The sequence below is a fragment of the Eucalyptus grandis genome, chromosome 6, assembly GCF_016545825.1.
Source record: "Eucalyptus grandis isolate ANBG69807.140 chromosome 6, ASM1654582v1, whole genome shotgun sequence".
Classification (NCBI taxonomy): Eukaryota; Viridiplantae; Streptophyta; class Magnoliopsida; order Myrtales; family Myrtaceae; genus Eucalyptus; species Eucalyptus grandis.
Window position 1 is genome coordinate 26,918,549 of NC_052617.1, and position 20,616 is coordinate 26,939,164.

The window sequence follows — 20,616 nt, forward strand, 5'->3', positions numbered from 1 at the left end:
AGTGACGGGGTTGAGGTTGTTCTTGGGCCTCACCAACTATTATCGGCGGTTCATCCGAAGCTACTCAAGCATCATCGTGCCACTCACGGACCTGCTAAAGAAGGAGAAGGCGTGGGAGTGGACGGATCGATGCCAAAGAGTCTACGATTGATTGAAGCAAGCTATGATCGAGGAGCCGGTGTTGGCATTGCCCGACCACACCAAACCCTATGAGGTAGAGACTGATGCATTGGATTTTGCTGTCGGTGGTGTGCTTATGCAGGATGGCCATCCGGTGGCGTACGAGTCTTGCAAGCTGAACGATACCGAGTGATGGTATACCGTTTAAGAAAAAGGTGATGATCGTGGTGGTTCATTGCCTTCGGACGTGGGGGCATTATCTCATAGGGTCCAAGTTCGTTGTGAGGACGAACAATGTAGCCACGAGTTACTTCCAGACTCAAAAGAAGTTGAGTCCAAAGCAAGCTCGGTCACAAAATTTTCTGGCAAAGTTCGACTATGCGTTGGAGTACAAGCTGGGAAAGGCCAACCCCGTGGCGGACGCGTTGAGTTGGAAGATGGAGTTGATGAGTAGTTCGTTGAGTCGACCGAACTGTTCTTGGGTCGACCGCATAAGGGAACGACTAAAGCATGATCCAAGAGCCCAAGCCCTCATTGGGTATGCCAAGGAGGGCAAAACCCGACAATTTTGGTGTGAGGACGAGCTCCTTTACACTAAGGGAAGGCGTCTGTACGTGCCTTTCCATGGGAAACTAAGGAAGGAGATCTTGCGTGAGTGCCACAACTCAAAGTGGGCGGGTCATCTAGGGATCCGTTGCACGCTGGCCCTTGTCAAAGATCAGTATTACTAGCCTCAAATGCGGGACGACGTGGAGGGTTATGTGAAGACTTGTCTCGTATGCCAACAAGACAAGTTGGAGCAACGTTTTCGTCGGGCCTGTTGAAACCACTTCCCATTCCAACTCGTCCATGGGAGAGTGTCTCAATGGACTTTATCGTCAATATGCCAAAGTCCAAAGGGTGTTGGACTCTAATGGCTGTAGTTGACAGGTTCTCGTAGTACGCAACCTTTGTGCCTACAACAAAGGATTGCCCGGTTGAGGAGGCAGCCAAACTGTTCATGAAACATGTGGTGAAGTATTGGGGAGTGCCACAAACGATCGTGAGCGATCAGGATCCTTGCTTCACGGGACGTTTCTAGTCCGAGTTGTTCAAGCTGCTAGGGTTGGAGCTAAATATGCCGACGAGTTTGCATCCCCAAACCGACGATTAGACGGAGCGGGTCAATGCACTCTTGAAGATCTATCTTCGACACTATGTGAGCACGGCGCAAGTGAATTGGGCGAAGCTGATTGACGTAGCCCAATTCTTCTACAACTTGCAACGGAGTGAGTCGACCAATCAAAGTCCGTTCGAGGTTGCGGCTGGGCAACAACTGAACATCCTGAGCATAATCACTTCGGGTTACCGGGGGAGTAGTCCGCCCGCGTACAAGTTCGCCAAGAATATGCAAGAACAGACGGACTTGGCACGGGCGTGTCTACACAAGGCCTCTAAGCGCATGAAATGAGCGGATAAGAAGCAACGGCACGTGGAGTTCCAAGTTGGAGACCAAGTGTTGGCTAAGCTGCATGTGGTTCTTCGATATAAGGACATGCACAAAAGGTTGATCCGTTGCTACGAGGGACCATTTCGTGTGCTGCAACGGGTCGGGAAGATCGCATACAAGCTGGAGCTACCACCAAAACTCAAGGTGCATCCGGTTTTCCACGTAAGTATGCTCAAACTTTTCGAAGATCCGGATCGTGGGGAGTCTCATCGGGCACCACTCGGGGCAAAAACCTCGTATGATCAAGAGGTCGAGAGCATCTTGGCGGATCGAGTCATACGGAAGTGGTATTGCACGCCCAAGCGAGAGTATTTGATTCGATGGAAGGGTCTTCCGGAGAGTGAAGCAAGTTGGGAGCTCGCGGAAAGTCTTTGGCAATTCATGAAAGAGATTGAAGCTTTTCACGTTGAAGATGCGACGAGGGTGTCGCGTGATTAGGTGGGGGAGAATGTCACGGCCCGAAAGAAAGCATGCCCAAGAGGTTTCTACGGGACCGGCGTGACACATCCGACCCTCGACTTATCCCGTCTACTAGGGTTTTCTCGAGTCTTCTAGAATACTCTTGGGGGTGGGTGGTAAAGTAATTGTACTGTTATGTAATAAATGCGGGTAGCTGGTAATTGAGGAGATACAATCTCCACTGTTAGATCTAAGAGAGATCTACGGATATAGTTTGCCTTGTACTTGTATATAAAGGGGTCTTCCCCCCTCATTGTAAACCATCTCATTTTCAAGTGAATACAAATTCAGAGCTTCTCTCTTTAGAAGTCTCTCTCTCTAAGATCCTTGTGAGTGAGTGTTGAAAAGCTGCTTAGGGGTAAAACCTTAAGGCCGCATGGATCAGCCTACGTGTGATCAAGAGTTGATCGATCGGCCCGTGACACGTGCTTTAAATCTCTATGCCTTGGGAACTGAGCTTGGTTCTCCACATCCTTGCAGTCACGATATGCGGAGTGGGGCGTATTTGCCATTCCCTTCTCCTGAACGCATCCGGATCGGATTCAGATTAATTTCGGTGAGTCATTTCTAGTCTTAAATACATCTCTCTCTCATTTTGTCTCCAGCCCTTACTAGTTTCTTGGCACAACATGGCAAATTCGTGAAATATGAAAGATGTTTTGATACTTTTTGCAGGGCGCATCTAGGATTATATTCCCCATCATCCGAGCAGAAGCAATCAGGCAAATGTTCTTCCCAGCGATTGTCCCGGCATATTACAGAGCTCCATCGGCCAAGCGAGTGTCGGTTTAGTGAAGTCAGGTTGTTGCCGGGACCAAAGGAAGTTTTTGTGCAAGGGGAGTTTGAATATTCTTCCAACTAGGAGTCGAATAGTTCGACTTATAATCTTGTAATTTAACTTTTCTCTTGATAGTAAGACCTTGTTTGGTTCCATTGACGATTCTTATTCGCGGTACTTTCAATGCATGAATGACCTTCTTTTTTGGTTGTACGAATAATAAAAAGTTCAACGCCTTTATGAGCGAAAACAAGTACCATTCCATGGCTGCAATGGTGGGGCTCGGCTCCATTGAGCGTCTTCAGTTTGAGAGATAAGAGACTATTGTGAGACAAGCGCTGTGCGACGAGCTTGTTGTTTGCCAATCTTCGAAGAAGAATTAGAATCATATGAGAAGAGTTTGGAGAGAGTATATATGAGGTTGGGACACTTGGAGTGCCATAACTTGGCACGAAGAGACACTTAAGTGCTATAACTTTAAAATGGTACACTTAAGTGCCAATATCGGAGTAAAATGGAACACTTAAGTGCCACTTTGGTGAAAATCCGGCCAAATGGCTGACGTGGCAATTTTCGGCGAGTTTGTTCCAAACGGCGTCGTTTTGCAAGGCGCGTGGCGGAGAAACGCAAAAACGACGCCGTTTCGTGTCTACGTGTAAATAATAATATATAAATTAATTAAATTAGATTTAAAATATTCAATTTTTTTTTTAAATAAGAAAAATTTAAAAATTATAAAAATTAAAAATTTAAAAAAATTTAAAAATTTAAAAAAATTAAAAAAAAGGGGGGGGTCGACGGGCGGCTCCCTCGCCACCGCCGCCTCCCGCCGTCGCGGGAAAGGCTGGCGATGGAGGGGGAGGGTCGGCGGGGTCGCCGGCCCCTAGCCGGCGACGGCGGGTTGCGAGCCCTTGCCGGATCGTGGCGGGCGCGACCTCGCCCGGGAGGCGGGCGAGGTTCGCGGGCCCTCGCCGCCGGTCGGCCAGCCTCGCCGGCCCTTGGCCGGGCCCGCGACCCGGCCGACCCTCCCCACTCCGTTGCCCGGCCCTTCCCGGTGGCGGCGGGAGGCGGCGAGGGCCCGCGACCCCTCGTAGAATTTGGGCGGGTCGCGGCCGCGCCTAGATCTAGGGTGAGGGTCGCGGCCCTCGCCCGAGATCCGGCAAGGGCTTGCGGGCCCTCGCCGCCTCCTCGCCCGCCGCCGGGAAGGGCCGGCGACGGGTGGGGAGGGTCGGCCGGGGTCGCCGGGCCACGGCGTGGGGCGAGGGCCGGCGAGCCGTCGCTTAGATCCGGGCGGGTCACGGCCCTTGCTGCGATCCGACGAGGGCTCATAGCCCTCGTCGTCGTCGTGGCCGGGGCGGCGACCCCGGCCGACCCTCCCCCTCCGTCGCCGGTCCTTCCGGGCGACGGCGGGGAGCGCGCGGCGAGGAGCGGCCCCGTTCGGCCTCCCTCACTTTTTTTTTTTATTTAAAATTTTTAAATTTTTTAAATTTTAAATTTTCTTAATTTTTAAATTTCTTAATTTTTTAATTTTTTTGAATATTTTAAATTTAATTTAATTAATTTTTATATTATTATTTACACGTAGACACGAAACGGCGTCGTTTTGCATTTTCTCCGCCATGTCGCGTCAAACGACGCCGTTTTGGACCAAGCTATTTGGAAAGTCGCCACGTAAGCCATTGGCTGATCTTCACTAGAGTGGCACTTAATGTCCCATTTAACTTCAAAACCGGCACTCAAGTGTACCATTTTAAAGTTATGGCATTTAACTGTCCCTCAGTGCCAAGTTATGGCACTTGTGCTGTACTTTTGCCGAGTATATATAGAGTCGAGAAGAATAAGTTTCTTCGTTTTCATAACCGATAAAACTCACATAGAACCAAGTAACAGAGGAATATTGCGAAACGACTTCACGAATTACAAACGCAAAGGCAATGTCAGAAACGGAGAAGAATCAGCAGTATTTTCACTCATATTTTATGTCGGCCGAAACTAATTTTCTTGTCAACTGACTGAATTCGCCCATCAAGGGCCTCAAATTTGCCTCTATCGCTTCTAACGCGGTTTTCAGGATATGAGTCGACAATCGAATGCTTGGACATGTTTTGGTTTCGGCGCTTTTGAAATTTTTTCCTTATCTAACACAGAATCTTGTGTGTATCGACATGTGAATTTGTATTCTTCGCATTCCATAGAATTAACGTTTTCTGTCATTTTCAAATGTTTTTCTTTTAAGCAAAACCAAACAAGCTAAACTCAAGATTCATAAGCCTTCCCTCTTTTGATGAAACGATGACTTAGGTTATAGAGGGACAAAAAAGGAGGAGGCAACTATAAGACGTCCAAGATATTTCGCCACATTGATATAAACTATGATCGTTGACGTTGAGTGGCAGGCAATTAAGAAATTAAAATGGGTTTATTATTCTAGGCTCACGCTATTTTTATTCCTTTATTAGCTTCTAACGCCCCTATTACATTAAATTGACAACATTATCCCTTGCGGATTTCATTCTTAATTTAAAATTATTTTATTACCTTTTTGCTTCTTCTTTTATCAATTTCACTAAAAGAAAAATTTATCCACATCTCTTCCAAATAAATTTTTTCACCCTAGCCACTTCTTCCGCACTCATTATGTTCCAACGTTTGTTTATGCTTGTCTTCTTTTAAATTTACTCTCCATTGTTATAATCTAAGCGAGTACTAATCATATATCGAAGTAAAAAATGTTAGTTTTATTTCCAAATTTTTTACTTTATTTTCCTAGATTATTCTCATAATTGTGAATTTTTTGCCTTTGAGTTTTAGTACAAATTTACAAAAATTTACTCAAAAATTGGACATTGTGGTTGATGTATGCATTATACATAATTTACCTTAAAGGTTATCCTCTCACTTTTGCTTAGGTTATTTTTTCAAATAATAATTTTCTAGTACAAAAAAAAATATACAAATAATAAACAAAATAATTAGTTTTTTTTATATTAGAAACACAAAAATCAGTTAACTATCTACCAAATAAAATATTTTTCGGAGAAGTAAACAAATTTTGTTGTAAATGGGAAAGAAAAGGAAAAAAAAAAAGAAGAAAAAAAAAGAAGAAGGTGAGCATTAGTCTAAATCAACAATAGGCCTCATATTTAATCTTGATAATTACTGTTTGTTAGGAGCATGGTAATTTCATCTCTAGTAAAATTGAAACCAAAGAAAAAAAGATAAGAAATATTCTTAAATCAAGAGTAGGATCCGCAAGGGATAATGCAATCATTTCATTGTAAATTGGGGTGTTAGAAGCTAAAAATGAGATGAAAAAGTGTGAGCCTTTTTGAGTAAATTCTTGCAAATTTGTAGTAAAATTGAAGTCGAAAATTTTACAATCATGAGAAAACTCTAGGAAATAAAGTAAACGATTTGCAAGTGAAACTAACATCTTTTTATCAGTATTTGCTTATATATAATAATGGAGAATATATTTAAAAGAAGACAAGCATAAACAAATGTTGAAGCGTAATGGGTGCAGAAGAAGCGATTAGGTTGAAAAAAATTATTTGGAAGGGGTGTGGATAAATTTTTAATTTACTGAAATTAAAAAAAAGAATAAGAACAAATGTAAAAAATAATTTTAAATTGAAAGTGGGGTCTGTAAAAAATAATGTTATCAATTCAATGTGATAAAAGGGGTAGAAGCCAATAAAGAAGTGAAAATAACATAAGTCTTATTTGATTAAGCTTTGTGTTTGTGTCGGGTAGATGGTGATTATTATGGGTTTAGTGATAGTAATCTTGCAAGAGAACAGATTTTCTTTGGTAACAGCGCCCCATTTCCTGTCGCCGTTTGTAGTTCTCGCCAATTCCTCTGAATCCTGTTTCTTGAACCACAAAATTTTCCAATTCCTCATGGATGTTAACCCCTTGAGGTCTTCCACGCCAGTCTCTGTTATACCCTAAACAATGCTTCGCTCTCTCCTCCTCTTCCTTTCTCTCCTCCTGTCCCTCCTCCTCACTGCTGCCGCCCACTGTGGGGACAACGACGAGGACTCCTACTTCTCCTCCGATGGAGACCAACATGCAGACATGCGCTCGAAGTCCCTAATCCTAGCCAGGATCTTGTGCCTCATCCTGGTCTCTGTCGGCACGTTCCTTGGCGGCGTCTCCCTGTACTTGCTGAAGTGGAACAAGGCGTTCCTGTTGCGGGGGAAGCCCTTGGCCGTAGGGCTGTTCCAGGCGACGGCGCTGATGCGCTTGCCCATGGACGCCATGGAGATGTTCGGCCACCTGACTGAGAAGGGGTTCTCCTCCTCGTTCATGCTCCCGATCGCCGGCTGCTTGCTCACCATGCTTGCCGACTCCGCTATCTCCCACGTTCATGGCAAGATGGAGAAGGAACAGAGCAGTGGCTCCAATGGCGATTTGGAGGTCTCTGGTAAATGGAAAACAAAACCTGCTCTGTGTCCTTGTTTATCTTTCCTTTTTCCCCATATTTTTGTATTCCTTTTGTGTGTGTGTGTGTGTTTGGGTTCCCATTATGAATGCGTGTGGAGGGTTCAACTGAGTCAAATTAATTGTTGCCTGGAAACTCTGTTTTTGCTCTAGAATGTGCATCAGAAAGAGAGTCCCAGTCACTGCATGCACCTTGAATTTGCCAAAACGGACCAAAGACCATGAACATGGGCAATGGTTCGTGGTAGTGTGTGGAAGTAGAAGAGTTTCGATGAGTTTCAAGTGCATCTGTCAGAAGCAAGGTCTAATCAATCCTGTTTATTGGTCCTCTGTTTTTGGTATTGCCCTACAGAGCAGGGGGCCCATCGATCATGCCTAGTTAATTCCGAAATTGAAGCTTTTTAGGAGTTTCCATTGATCCACCGTTCTTTCAATTTTCTTCCTTACGCAGAGACGATTGACACCATTTGATAACAGAAACAAGGCACTCTTGCACGAGTAGAACAAAAAATTGGATTTTTAAGGTCAAATTATCCTGTCTAATCCGGTAATTGAGAAGAGAGAGAGTTCAATGCCTATTTCAAAAGATTTTTCCTTTTTGACAAAACATCGGAACTATTTCAAGCTATCTAGTTTTTCTCAGCTGAGCTGTGTGCAGAAAAAAGATGTGCAAAAGATAATGTTGACGATCCTATTCGACGGAAATCTTACAAATCTTTCCATTTTCGTATCAGGGGGGATTGTGCAGGGGAAGGGTAGCAGCGCAAACGGAGTGACCCATCATCACGACGCGAGCATGGCCGTCGGATTGCCCTGTGACAGCATCCTGTTGATTGTAGCCCTCTGTTTCTTCTCGCTCTTTGGGGGCATCACCATTGGAATCGCAGGACCAAAGGCAGGTGCGCGGAAAGCCATGTGGATCATTTCCCCACAAGGAATATTTGCAGCAATTGCAATGGGCATCGCCCTCCTAAGGATGATGCCCAACAGGCCTCTCTTGTTGTGTGCTGTATACGCATTTGCTTTTGCGATTGTGATCTCGAGCCCGATCGGCATGGCCATAGGGATCATAGTAGACCCAACAGCGCAGGGTGCGGTTGCGGGTTGGATCTTCAACTTCTTCATGGGTCTGGCTCCCGGCGTGTTCTGGTATGTCTTTTCAAAGCTCTCGCTTTCCAGACAGTACATGCCTATTCATAAGTTCTTGGCCAAGATGCTTCGGGTTGGGGTGAATGCGGTCTTGGTTATCTGGGATGCCTTCGGATGCTCCGCCATTGAGTACTTATAAGGGAGAAAAGAGAAACAAACACCATGGTTAGGGCTCCAAATACTTGATTAGCAAGGAAAAGAGAGAGAAATGGTTGGAAATAGCTGCTGAATTGGTGAAAATAAAGCTGTTGAGGTTTGTCATTGTGCTGATGAAATTTGAATCACAAGCAAACTTGTGCACTTGATAATCGGAAATTCCCAAAGCACGTAGCTTGTGACAAAATCTGGTCAATGTCACCCCACCTGTCAATATAATGTTCTTCACATCGACATCAAAATTGGGAGGCTCTAATCGAGTGCTGCTACGCCAGGGTCACCTTCTCATATCGTTCCTTGAAGGATTTCTTTTGCATAGGTCTCTCATTCGGAGAGGCAACTCGATCGAACACACTCGCTTGATGAGTTTCAGCGGTGGGAATAGGATCACAAGTAACTTTTCTTTCTCAGCTGGGCTGGTAATTTACTTTCATTTTACTTCTGGCCGAATCGTTGTTCTCTACGTTGATATCTTGCTTGCATGGTCGACACAGCTTCTTCTGAGGCTATTTCTCTTCGAATTTAGTCAACAAAAGATATTACAAGTGACACTATTCACGGAGCCATAACACAGTCAATTTTATTGCTTTCAAGAAGACAATTCTAGAAGCTAGTCGCCAAGGAAAAATCAAGCTTCCTGATGACAAGGGAAAAGGAAAAATGGAAGTCGACGCTGATTCATTCCCGTCAAACGAGTATACTTGTGTGTCTTTAGCCCTAGTTGTTGTTGTTTCTTTTATTTTGGCCCAACAGGCCTTAATATTGGACAAACATAAAGCTTATCGAGCACCCTATTTACTGCGACCACTTCCTTATTTTCATCGGAGTCGTCATTTTCCGATTCATAGTTATTAGAGAGGCCGCATTTTGTTTAAAATCCCTATGCTGCTTCTTATCTCTTTCAAACAAATCGGCGAGGTCCTACCCTTAGAATCCTCCTAACTGTTGAATTTCAACCCATTAAAACCCAAATTTGTAAATTCTTTTTTTTAGAGTGAGGTCCGGCGCCTATTTTTAGCCTTCTTAAATCAAGTAATAAACTGATTTGACTCCTCAATATATTGATTGAGCCTAGCCAAGTTAATGACCGGTACCTCAAAACTGAGAACGAAATTATCTATCTCTGCCTAGTCATACACCAAAGGAAATGACCTATGCCTTAAAAACTCATTAACACTCGCTTCACCACATTGGGCCCCAAATCGACCAAGATGTTCAATTGTAGATTGGTCATCTTCGCTGCTAAAAATGACGAAATAAGGGATCTTAAAGCTTCTGTGAAAAGGCTGGTTATTTACCCATTCAAGATACGCTTTCTTACATATAAGTCTCACAACTCCTTTATCCAATCTCAATCGTTGCATGACCTCTTCAGTAATTTGGGCTGTCTAATTGAACATTTGGTTGGACATCTTGTGCCGAGATTGGAGATTAGGCGGCAAGGTTGGCCTTGCCGGATTTCCTATAGTAATTAATGTTAATAGGTAAATTTAGGTATCATAGGGATGTTTACATTTAGTGATGCTAAAACTACCGATGGCTTAGAGTTTTCAACTTCTATCATTCAACCATCTGTCAACAAGTCTGGTTAGCTAAATTGGTGTTACTGATATGACTATTTTGACTAACTTCATTTCCTTTCTTTTGGCCTCAAATTAAGGACTTATGCCTTTGCAGAATTCTCGTAGGGGTTGACTAGGCTGATATTATATGAAGGATGACTAGGAACATACCTTGGTATTGTAGGAATCTTTTGCAGTACTTGATTGGAAGATCCTGGCCTAAACAGGGATCGTTCCCATTGACAAGTGTCGGCTTGATTACATCCAACATATGATTACAATGTAATTAGTTATTTCTCCTTACAGTTCTTCAAAGAACCTCCTTAATGGTTGACACATAGTAGAATTTGGCGCCATTACCTTAACTGCTCTTCGATAAGATTCATGGGAAGATCACCTCCTTCGTGTTGAATTTTTTCTGCCACTCTTCCGGCAATTGAAGACTCAGACTAAGCAAAAATATCAGTTCCAGTTTGCGTCACTGTATTCTTGTTTCAAGCATCATTGTTTCTGTCAAACCCCAAAACCAATAAGAGTGGGGGATGACACAGCCATCCTTTCTCCTAAAGAACGCAATCTCAAAGCTCCCAAAATCCAACTCCTAAAATTCTCCTCGTCAATATTACTCTCATAATACTTATTGCTGGCTGAAGAACCTGAAAAAAAAATATTAGAAGATAGAGGGGTGAGCAACCATAGCTTGGAGTAGTGCATATCTTTTAAGTGGATCAAGCACTCGCTATGCATATTTATAAACCAAATCACAACTCTTTTAACTAAAATCCATCATATAACAAATATAAAATAAGAAAATAAGTTACATATGCTTTAGTAGAGATATTCTTTTCATAATAATATCAAAACAAACATTAATGGTAAAATCCATTAATCAATCTCATTAATTCATATGCCAATGGTCCATTCCATTGTTTAATCTCATGTCACACACCAATGATCTATTCCATTGATCAATCTCATATGAAACCACACGTCGATTATCCATTCCAACGACTAAACTCAAATCACATGTCAATGGTCCACTCCATTGATCAATCAGTTGCTCAATATCAAACCATGATCACAATACAACGCTTAGTGACAAGGCAACCAAGATTCGTCCCTTTGCAAGGTTTCCACTTATTATTAGTCGGTTGTTTGGCTCATAAGGATATCCTAGACTACTATGCGCATACTCACAAGTCCCTCACTAGACTCACGGCAATATTGAGCATCAACACCAATCTACAACAACCTTTACATTTCACAAAGCCATATCCAGAAATCATTTCATATGTCACAATACATTTCATAAATCAGCCACATAATCTTTTGCAACTCAATTCATTTGCCACAAATACTTTTCGTAAAATATTTCTCAAATCATTTAGAACTCATCTCATAAACCGATTTTACAAACCAAATCAAATCAATTGCATGTCAAAAAGCTTATCACAAATCGATATCTATACAACATTCCATAAACTATCTCAAAATCGAGCTTTTGTAAAAATGTTTCACAAATTCAAAATATGTAATATTTTTCAACTTTGTTCATCAAACAGAATATATATTTTCACCAAAAAGTTCTCACACTATTCGCAAATATCAAAATGTAGTAAATGCCAGATTCAATTTTATGCAATATACATGCTTATTCACAACTCATAAAATATTAAATCTTTATTATTTTGAAGATATGAGTTTATAAATTCTTAGAAGATATAACACCACTCACTTAGGAAAGTTGAAAATCAACCTACGTGGTTACTTGAGCCAACGTACTCGTATTTCTATTAATTAATCGAAAATGATATCAAAACCAAGTAATATGCTACTCTCCAACTAACTACTCGACTAAATTATGCTTATTTGTCAATAAAACAACACCTACGCACTAATAAACCACATATCCAAATTGATTATTTAAGCCGTCTACAACGCAAAACTTGAGCGCGGAACTTGAGAGCATAATAACTTTTTGTACCGAACTCCGTTTCAAACGTTCTTATAGTCAATAGAAAGCCCTTCTAACATACTACAAGAACCTTTATTTAATCGACCCAAAATCAGGCCAAAAACCAACAAATTACAGCTCAAATCAAGATCCATAAAATCATATAGCTTTGTAACACCCTAAACTATCATTTCTAAGTGCTAGACAAGTGCCCTAGACGGATGACACTGTTCATCAAAATGGATTACTTAACTAAAGTGCGCAAAAGAAACGTGTTGACATGGTTAAACAAAGAAAAAAAATTTGTTTTCTGACGTAGTATAAAATTAATATAATTAAATTATAAAATAAATAATAATAATTTAAGAAAAAGGTGGGGGAAATCGTAAACTCAAATCATGATCCACCTTTTTTTTTTTTTTAAATTAAAATATTATTATTTATTTTTATAATTTAATTTAATTAATTTTTATATTAAAATTCAGCTCCATAACACCATAAACTATCATTTCTATAAAAATACGTGGCTTAATGACTAAAAAAAAAAAAATCATGGCACTTCGCTTGTGCTATACTTATCCCCATTTTTAATTTTTCAAAATTCTTCCAAAATTCCGAATTTCAAGCCTTATATCCGAAACTACTCCTGTTGAATGAACGGGAGGCACGAGCACTTACCGGGCATTGCGTTACATAGTTGAGGTGGCTTGGCAAGGCTTCCATGGTGAGAAAGCGTGAAACCCTCCTTTTCTTCCTTTCCTTCTTCTCCTTCTCCTTTCTTTCCTTCCTTTTCCTTGCACGAGCTCTTGTCGTGCCTCTCTCTCTCCTCCTTTCCGTCTTTTCCCTTCTGTTTTTCCCTTTTTTTTCTTTTTCTTTTTTCTTTCTTTTTTTCTTTCTTTCTTTTCTTTCCTTCTCTCTCTCTTCTTTTTCTTCCTCTCTCCCGAAGACTCTCAATCCCTCTCCTTCTTCTTTCTCTTTCTTTCTTTCTTTTCCTTTTTTGACCGGATCAAACCCATATTTTACAGTTTCCCTCTTATTGATTTCTGGTTCTTGCCAGGAAAGCTTTCTCCGATCAAAAAAAAACGATCACATCGAGTGTGTCAAAAAGATATTTTGCCCGAAGTGTTGAAAATATACTTTCGAACATATGGATCAATGCGAACTGACAAAAGGTGTCGAAAAGGTTCTTTATTGATTTTCAGATAGGAAATATAAACTATAAGAAAAATGGACCAATAACAATCGTTGCTATTCATGTACAAGGTATTGGAATGTGAAGAAAAATTGGAAGTAAAATTAAACAACTACTAATCTTTTGATGGATTGATCCCTTCTCCAAACTGGAATCCAAGCATTTACACATAATATTGACTTTTAACAACAATTACAAAGAAATCAAGCACATCCTATGTGACTCCTCCAAAGCAACAATTCCCATCTCCAACTGGTTACCCATAAACAAATGACTCCACCATTTGGACGGTTCTGTCTTCTCCACTTCTTTGCAATTGCCACTATTAGTTGCTCGTGGACTTCTCAACTTCGCTACTCAACAATTGTGTTAAGTCTAGTCCTTTACAAATGGCCCTCTGGCAGTTGAATCCAAAGTTGCCGGCTATAATGCTTAGACCATTATTTCAAACTCATTCCATCAATGGTCATATGAATCGTGATCTTTTTGTAGCTTGAATCAACCTTCATTTGTCGATGCTTTGCTTCGAGATTTGGTCATTTTCACTCACATTTTTTCCATCGGCTAAAATCAATTTTCTTGTCAATAAACTAAATTTGCTAACTAAGAACTTGTTTGGGAACCATTCCATTTTTCAATTTTTATGTTCTTTTGTTCCTTAGAACAAAAGAAGAACAAGAAATCCATTTGGCAAAAGCAACTAATTTTTCTATTTTTTGGAATAGAAAAGTGGTCAGAGAATAGATTTGGAATAGAAACAAGAAGTGCAAAATATGTATTTCTTTGTTCCTAGAAACAGAAATAGAAAAAATCATTTCTGAATAAATTTTTCTCCTAGAAAACAAAAATATTACCAAACCTCAAATCTTGCCTCTATCTCATCTAACTTGATCTTTGCTAACCGTGGCGATGATCAAAGGCTTGAACATGTTTTGGTGTTAGCGCTTCTGGAAATTTTCTCTTTATTCAATGCAGAACCTTGCGCATATCGACATGTGAATTTGTATTTTTCATGATCATTTGAATTAACGTTTTCTTTCATTTTTAAAATGTTCTCCTTTTAAGTAAAACCAAACAAGTTGACCTCGAGCTTCATAAGCCTGCCCTCTTTTTATGAAACACATCCATAGGTTATAAAAAAAAAAAAATGGACGGCATACGCAAGAAGTCCAAGACGTATCGCCTCATTGATCCCAACTATGATCGTCGACGCTGCGGGAAAGGCGATTAAGAAATCAAAAGGGGTTTATTTATTTTATTAAGCTTTGTGTTTGTGCAAGTGTACACGGTAATTATAACTGGTTTAGTGATCGTAATCTTGCAATAGAACGACATCAGATTTTCTTTGGTAACATCGCTAATTTACCAGTCGCTATTAGTCCTTTCAAATTCGGCCGTATCCTCCTGTATCTTGTACTATAAAATTTTCAAATCCTCATGAATGTTAACCCCTTGTTGGTCTTCCCCGCCACTCTCTCTTATACTGCAAACAATGTCTCGCTCTCTTCTCCTCTTCTTTCTCTCTCTTTCCTGTCCCTCCTCCTCGCCGCTGCCGTCCACGGCGTGGACAACGGCAAAGACTCCTCCTCCAACTCCGTCGGAGACAAACATGAAGACATGCGCTCGAAGTCCCTAATCCTGGCAAAGATCTGGTGCCTCACCCTGGTCTTCGTTGGCACGTTTGTCGGCGGTGTCTCCCCGTACTTGCTGAAGTGGGACGAGGCGTTCCTGTTGCAGGGGACGTACGTGGCCGGCGGGTTTTTCCTCGCGACAGAATGGATGCGCTTCCCCATGGACGCCATCGAGACGTTTGGTGACCAGACAGATAGGGAGTTCTCCTCCACGGTCATGCTCTCGATCGCCGGCAGCTTGCTCACCATGCTCGTCCACTTCGCTATCTCTTACCTTTACGGCAAGCAGGAGAAGGAACAGAGCAGTGGCTCCAATGTCGATTTGGAGGTCTCAGGTAAATGGAAAACAAGACCTGTTTCTGTGTCCTTGTTTATTTTCCTTTTTTTTTTTAAACGTGTCTGGGCTCCCATTATGAATGCGTCACGCGGTTGACTGCGTGAATTTAATCGTTGCCTGCAAACTCTGTTTCTGCTCTGAAATGCGCATCAGGAACAGAGTCCAGGCATTGCGTGCAGCTTTTATTTGCCAAAACGGACCAAAGACCATGAACATGGGCACTGGTTCATACTAGTGTGTGGAAGTAGAAGATTTTGGATGAATATCAAGTGAATTAATCAGAAGCGGAGTCGAGTCAATCCAGTTTATTGCTGCTCTGTTTTTGGTAGCAGAGGGCTGTTGGGGAAGCAATAGTCTTTGTTTCCTTTGTTTTCCTCCAGAACATTTGCCAATCGATCATACCTAGTCAATTCCAAGACTTTTAAGAGTTTCCGTTGGTCCACCGTTCTTTCATTTTTCTCCATTACGCAGAGCCGATTGACAGCATTTGATAACAGAAACAGGGCGCTCTTGCCCGAACAGAACAAAAAATTGGGTTTTTAAGACCAAATTATCTGTCTAAACATCGGAACCATTTTAAGCCTTTTAGTTTTTCCTCAGCTCAGCTGTTTGCAGAAAAACCATGTGCAATGATTATGTTGATGATCTTATCCGAAAGAAATCATATAAATCTTTCCATTTTCATGCCAGGAGGCATCGTGCATGGAAAAGGCAGCAGTGCAAACGGAGCGACCCACCATCACAACTTGAGCGTGGCCGTTGGATTGCCCAGTGACGGCATCCTGTTGATCATAGCTCTCTGTCTCCACTCGGTCTTTTTAGGCATCGCCATTGGAGTCGCAGAAACGAAGCCAGATGCATGGAAAACCCTGCGGACCATTTTCCCGCATAACATATTTGCTGCAGTTGCAATGGGCATCGTCCTCCTGAGGATGATGCCCAACAGGCCTCTCTCGTCCTGTGATGCATATGCATTTGCTTATGCAATCTCAAGCTCCATCGGCATGGCCATAGGGATCGTAATAGATCCAACCACGCAGGGTGTGGTTGCAGGTTGGAGCTCTGCCATCTTTTCGGGTTTCTGCGGCATGTTCATCTATGTTTCTGTGATTTCCTACCGGTACGTGCAGAACGTGGACTCTGTGGATGCGTTCTTGGCCACGATAGTTGGGTTCGGAATAATTGTAGGCTTGATGATCTGGGATGCCTTCGGATACTCTGCCGCTGTGTACTTATTATGGGGAAAAGAGAAACGAACACCATAATTAGGGCTCCAGATGCTGATTAGTGTGGAGAGGAGGGAAATGGTTGGAAATTTCTGCTGAATTGGTGGAATTTAAGCTGCTGAGGTTTGTAAGCGTGCTGATGAAATTTTAGTTACGAGCATACTTTAACACTTTATAATCGGAAATACCAGAAGCACATTGCAATGCATATATTTCATTAAGATCACTTCCAAAGTCAAAACAATAATGCCCTGAGATGATTATTAGAGTGGAAAAAATCTGGTTACATGGTACGCTAGAGCAAATTGCAGCACAATTCCACAAAACTTGATTAAGTTGCTGTAGAATTATCTCAAATACACTATAGTTCATATAATGACGGACACAATGTGGGGTTGCGATTCTGAAGCAAAATGCAATTGACTTCACGTCTAAATGAAGGAATATCTCAAATACACTATCGTTCATATCATGACGGACACAATGTAGGGTTGCGATTCCGAAGCAAAATGCGATTGACTTCACGTCCAAATGAAGGAACCACACCGATTGGTGTGAATTTGATAAATGATTTGAACTGCAGCATCTGGCCTCAACAACCACTTCCAATGGACATCATCAAGCAAGTGGCATCATCAGTTAATGCTTCAAGTCTAGCTAGACCCTGAATTTTTGGGGTAGCTCCATGCGAGAGAATTGGAAGCCAATACTTCATATAGCCAACTGGAGATATTTCTCCAAGCAAAATGACACAATAATAGGGCCAGCTAAGTCGCCGAGAGCACAGCCTACAAATCAATCGCACCACATTAGAATTTGGACCTATCAACATAGATGATCAATTTTTTTTTTTTTTTTTTTTTTTTGGGGGGGGGGCGCCCACAACCAATAGAGTGCTTACCAATCCACTGCCCCAGTGAAGGGCGCACGATTGTGGCACCAATCCCTGCCCCGATCGAAGCAAAAATCAGGGATGCACTACACTTCATAGTAACTATATAGACCTTCTTCCCGAGAATTACAACTTGCTCTACTGGATCAACTTCATCTTCTTCCTTGGACTTGAATATACAAGACAAGCATCGGTAAGTTTCAATTCCTACTTGAACCAGCCATGTTGCCGCAGTTCCTAGTAACTGCCCTGTTAAGGTACATGATACGCAGAAACGATGAGACAGATAATCAACCAACTCATCACTGCAGTGTAGAAAGTTGTAAATGTAAAGGAATTCACCTCTAAAAGTTGTCCTGCTAACACTGCATATATAAACTAGAGTTGGCATCCCTCTTTGTGCCTTGCGTGTAGTGGATTTGGGAACATCTGAACATAGGATAGAAGATATTAGTTGGGTGACGCTGGATTAATTCACGCACATGCTGAGTTGCGAGAAAAGTACCTTTAAGAAGTTTCCATGCCATTCTCTGTGAAATATATTGGACAGCAAGCCTTTCCAATACCCGTCTAGTAGTTACAACTGTAGTCTGGAGAAGGAAAAAGATAGTTTTAGTCTACTAGAGAGAAACTTTAGGCTTTTCTTGTTCTTTCTCTCAAACTTTTTCCTTCAAAAGAGAAGTGACAGTGAATCAACCATAACTTGCCACAAAGTCCTATAAGACATTGAACTTTGACATTACTGTCATTATTATAGCTCTGGAACCGAACAAAAGAGACCACAGACATGACGTGGTAAAGCCTGGAAGGTGTATTCCACAATACATATCTGCCCCAGACGATACTAAAGTATGATGAAGAATCCTAATAGCACAGAACTGTCCAATGGCTTTCTCCAATATAGCTATGAAGCAAATTTCAAACTCAAACTGCTACCAAAAGTTTCCGTAAAATTTCATGTCTTTTTCTTTTAAAAATGCCAAACAGATCAGAATGCACTAAATAAATCATAAGTAAAAGGGGTAAAAAATTAAGTAAAATGCCATTCTCATAATTTTTCCATAGTTCCATGGTTAGAACTTAATTTCTTTTCTCCAAATAGATGAAATCTTCAGTAATGTTTCTTTCTCTACACATTAAAAACCCCCACTTTTTCCCCATATTAATTTGCATTGATTGTGTGCTTCTCTGCCAGTGAAAGAGAATCACTCTTAGCAATGGGATGGAAAGCCATCATGGTGTTCTTAACCGCGTTGAAGAATTTGGGAGATATATGCACTCACCTCCCGAATGATTTGCTTGACAGAATTTTTGAAGGGAACAACCAAATCTACAGGATGCTCCTCCCTCGCATCCTGCAGGAAATTCTCATCCTCTTCCTCCTGGATACTGGACTGTATAAGAGGCAAATAGGACTGTAGAAAAGACCTTAACGAAGTCAAGGCAAATGTCCTAAACTCAAAAGCTGAAAAGAGAGGCTTCATCTCTATTTTGTATATCTTGGCGCCATGTGTCAAAGACTCCTCATGCAGTATATTCTCGAAATTACTTTGTGTACTAGAAACATAATCTTCAGACTGTGCTGTCCCGGCATCGCAGTATGCCACAGGTAACCTAAAACTGCTGCATGAGAATGAAATGTCATGAAGGATAAGGGGGGAGAGGAAGAATATTCAGCGAAACGGCTAGTAGAGACCAATAAAAATTGTAGCCGAGCAGAGTCAATCTTTTAATCACTGAAATCTCAAAGTAATAAGAAAATATGCATATGCATTATTTTTTAGGGCAAATAGCTGCTCATCCCTTATGAGAAAACGCATACGCCAGTGAAAGCAAACATCACCAATCACCGCCTCAAGCAAACACGACAACGACAACAAGACAGTCTATCTAAGATAAACCCTCCATGAGGATACAACTTGCGTTTACATCGACATTAAAATCACCAGCGTCGGATTGCACTAGACATACGACATACACAGCAAAAGCTACTGATCATAAGAAACAAACAGTCCTAACTTTCTGAACTTCTCCACTGAGAAGTTGGGGATTTTCCATCTCGACACTCGGTCAAGCGAAAAATCAGTTCACATCATCCGTATGCATAATTAGGATCTCAAGAACTTTGCAAGGTGACCCTAACTTCGGTATGTATCCCGAAACACCAAGCTGACCACATCGGAAATAATACCGAATCACACTATGTTAAATGATAGAGACAATACTGCAATGACACACCGCGCACGCGACAATCGCGACGCAAAAGATAATCGCTCCCGGTCACGAGCTTTCATTGCTCCGAGACTACCAAAGCGAAAATCTTCACAGCTCAAGATACCAACACGTCACTCTGATCTCCACGCTAAAACCCAAAAAGCCCCGATATCCCAAACTCTCTAAATTTTCTTTCTCGCAAGAATCCAGTTACGCTGCCACATCGTATCGGAGACTCGCATCAACTGCCGGCAACGCGAATTTCAGCTAAAAAAAAGCAATGAGTTTTCTGCAAGAAACCATTTACAGGACGATGCCCTGGGAAGGCGGGAAGGGCGGGGGAGCGTACCCGAAGAGGAATCGCGCCGCGAAAGGAGCGGCGGCGGCGGCGGCGGCGGCGGAGGAGGCGGCGGCGGAGAAATGTCCGTAGGAGTGCAGAGATTGGGCGGAAGGGAAGGTGGGGTTCTTCCTCGCGAGCTCAAGGACTAAGGCTATTCCGCTCATCGTCCCCGACGTCAAATCTGGGTCAGCGCGACTGGCAGCGTTAGATCTCGATCCACCTCTCTCTCGTCTCTCTCTGTGATGCCCTAGGATTATCAGCAGAGCAAAAAGGAGAAGCGGAAAGCCCCGAGAAATTTGCTTCGCTTCCGCTTTCCCCCCCTAAGAAAGTGTTTTCGTTGCTATCAAAGCTAGTTGACACCCTCCCCAAAAAAAAAAAAAAAAAAAGAAAAAGAAAAAGAAAAAAAAAAAGAAAAAAAAAGCTAGTGGTGATACTAACAATTATTTAAAGGGCTTATTTTGAAAATACGCTCATAAACGTCAGTGATGAATTAACGACGATGTATTTAGGTCTTTTTCGTCATTTTGATTGTTAATCTCGAAAGAGTTTTGCCCCAGGCACTAATCATTCGTACCTGTGATGCCACGACGGACATATAAAAGATATATTGTCAAATGTGTGTACTTCGACGTTATACTATAGAACATCGAGTGTTCATAAAAGTAAAAAGGAAA

General features: G+C 41.8%; 5 protein-coding genes across 6 annotated transcripts; 4 read left to right on the forward strand and 1 right to left on the reverse strand.

The window, feature by feature from the left end:
* The first annotated feature begins 6,750 nt into the window (after positions 1 to 6,750).
* LOC104451774 (zinc transporter 11) lies at positions 6,751 to 7,486 on the forward strand. Its single transcript, XM_039314478.1, has 2 exons — positions 6,751 to 7,272; positions 7,443 to 7,486. The coding sequence occupies exons 1-2, from the start codon at positions 6,801 to 6,803 to the stop codon at positions 7,484 to 7,486; spliced, it is 516 nt and encodes a 171-aa protein (XP_039170412.1). The 5' UTR covers positions 6,751 to 6,800.
* A 495-nt stretch (positions 7,487 to 7,981) lies between these two features.
* LOC120294662 (zinc transporter 2-like) lies at positions 7,982 to 8,605 on the forward strand. The gene has a single exon (XM_039315017.1). It carries the CDS (start codon positions 8,086 to 8,088, stop codon positions 8,575 to 8,577), a length of 492 nt encoding a protein of 163 aa, XP_039170951.1. The 5' UTR covers positions 7,982 to 8,085; the 3' UTR covers positions 8,578 to 8,605.
* A 6,134-nt stretch (positions 8,606 to 14,739) lies between these two features.
* Positions 14,740 to 15,482, forward strand: LOC104451775 (zinc transporter 2). The gene is made up of 2 exons (XM_018875558.2): positions 14,740 to 15,268; positions 15,424 to 15,482. The coding sequence occupies exons 1-2, from the start codon at positions 14,740 to 14,742 to the stop codon at positions 15,480 to 15,482; spliced, it is 588 nt and encodes a 195-aa protein (XP_018731103.2).
* Positions 15,483 to 15,953: 471 nt separating this feature from the next.
* LOC108960356 (zinc transporter 2-like) lies at positions 15,954 to 16,535 on the forward strand. Its single transcript, XM_018875559.2, has one exon. It carries the CDS (start codon positions 15,954 to 15,956, stop codon positions 16,533 to 16,535), a length of 582 nt encoding a protein of 193 aa, XP_018731104.2.
* Positions 16,536 to 16,729: 194 nt separating this feature from the next.
* Positions 16,730 to 20,258, reverse strand: LOC104449134. Of its 2 annotated transcripts, none has more exons than XM_010063168.3 (6): positions 19,952 to 20,258; positions 18,672 to 19,008; positions 17,894 to 17,978; positions 17,731 to 17,817; positions 17,398 to 17,637; positions 16,730 to 17,284 (listed from the first exon to the last, which is right to left on the reverse strand). In XM_010063168.3, exons 1-6 carry the CDS (start codon positions 20,104 to 20,106, stop codon positions 17,208 to 17,210), a joined length of 981 nt encoding a protein of 326 aa, XP_010061470.2. In that variant the 5' UTR covers positions 20,107 to 20,258; the 3' UTR covers positions 16,730 to 17,207. The 2 variants fall into 2 exon arrangements, with proteins under 2 accessions (XP_010061470.2, XP_010061469.2); XM_010063167.3 differs by having other exon boundaries at positions 18,672 to 19,011; positions 19,952 to 20,257.
* Positions 20,259 to 20,616: the final 358 nt, after the last annotated feature.

What these genes read in the sequence shown, in the direction of transcription:
- LOC104451774 (XM_039314478.1), top strand. Translation starts at nt 6,801, where the DNA reads ATGCTTCGCTCTCTCCTCCTCTTCCTTTCTCTCCTCCTGTCCCTCCTC. An exon ending in TGGCGATTTGGAGGTCTCTG is followed by an intron (nt 7,273 to 7,442) that starts GTAAATGGAAAA and finishes TTTTTGCTCTAG; the next exon opens with AATGTGCATCAGAAAGAGAG.
- LOC120294662 (XM_039315017.1), top strand. Translation starts at nt 8,086, where the DNA reads ATGGCCGTCGGATTGCCCTGTGACAGCATCCTGTTGATTGTAGCCCTC.
- LOC104451775 (XM_018875558.2), top strand. Translation starts at nt 14,740, where the DNA reads ATGAATGTTAACCCCTTGTTGGTCTTCCCCGCCACTCTCTCTTATACT. An exon ending in TGTCGATTTGGAGGTCTCAG is followed by an intron (nt 15,269 to 15,423) that starts GTAAATGGAAAA and finishes AATGCGCATCAG; the next exon opens with GAACAGAGTCCAGGCATTGC.
- LOC108960356 (XM_018875559.2), top strand. Translation starts at nt 15,954, where the DNA reads ATGCCAGGAGGCATCGTGCATGGAAAAGGCAGCAGTGCAAACGGAGCG.
- LOC104449134 (XM_010063167.3), bottom strand. Translation starts at nt 20,106, where the DNA reads ATGAGCGGAATAGCCTTAGTCCTTGAGCTCGCGAGGAAGAACCCCACC. An exon ending in TCAAGCAAATCATTCGGGAG is followed by an intron (nt 17,979 to 18,671) that starts GTGAGTGCATAT and finishes TTCCTTCTCCAG; the next exon opens with ACTACAGTTGTAACTACTAG. An exon ending in GGCATGGAAACTTCTTAAAG is followed by an intron (nt 17,818 to 17,893) that starts GTACTTTTCTCG and finishes TCCTATGTTCAG; the next exon opens with ATGTTCCCAAATCCACTACA.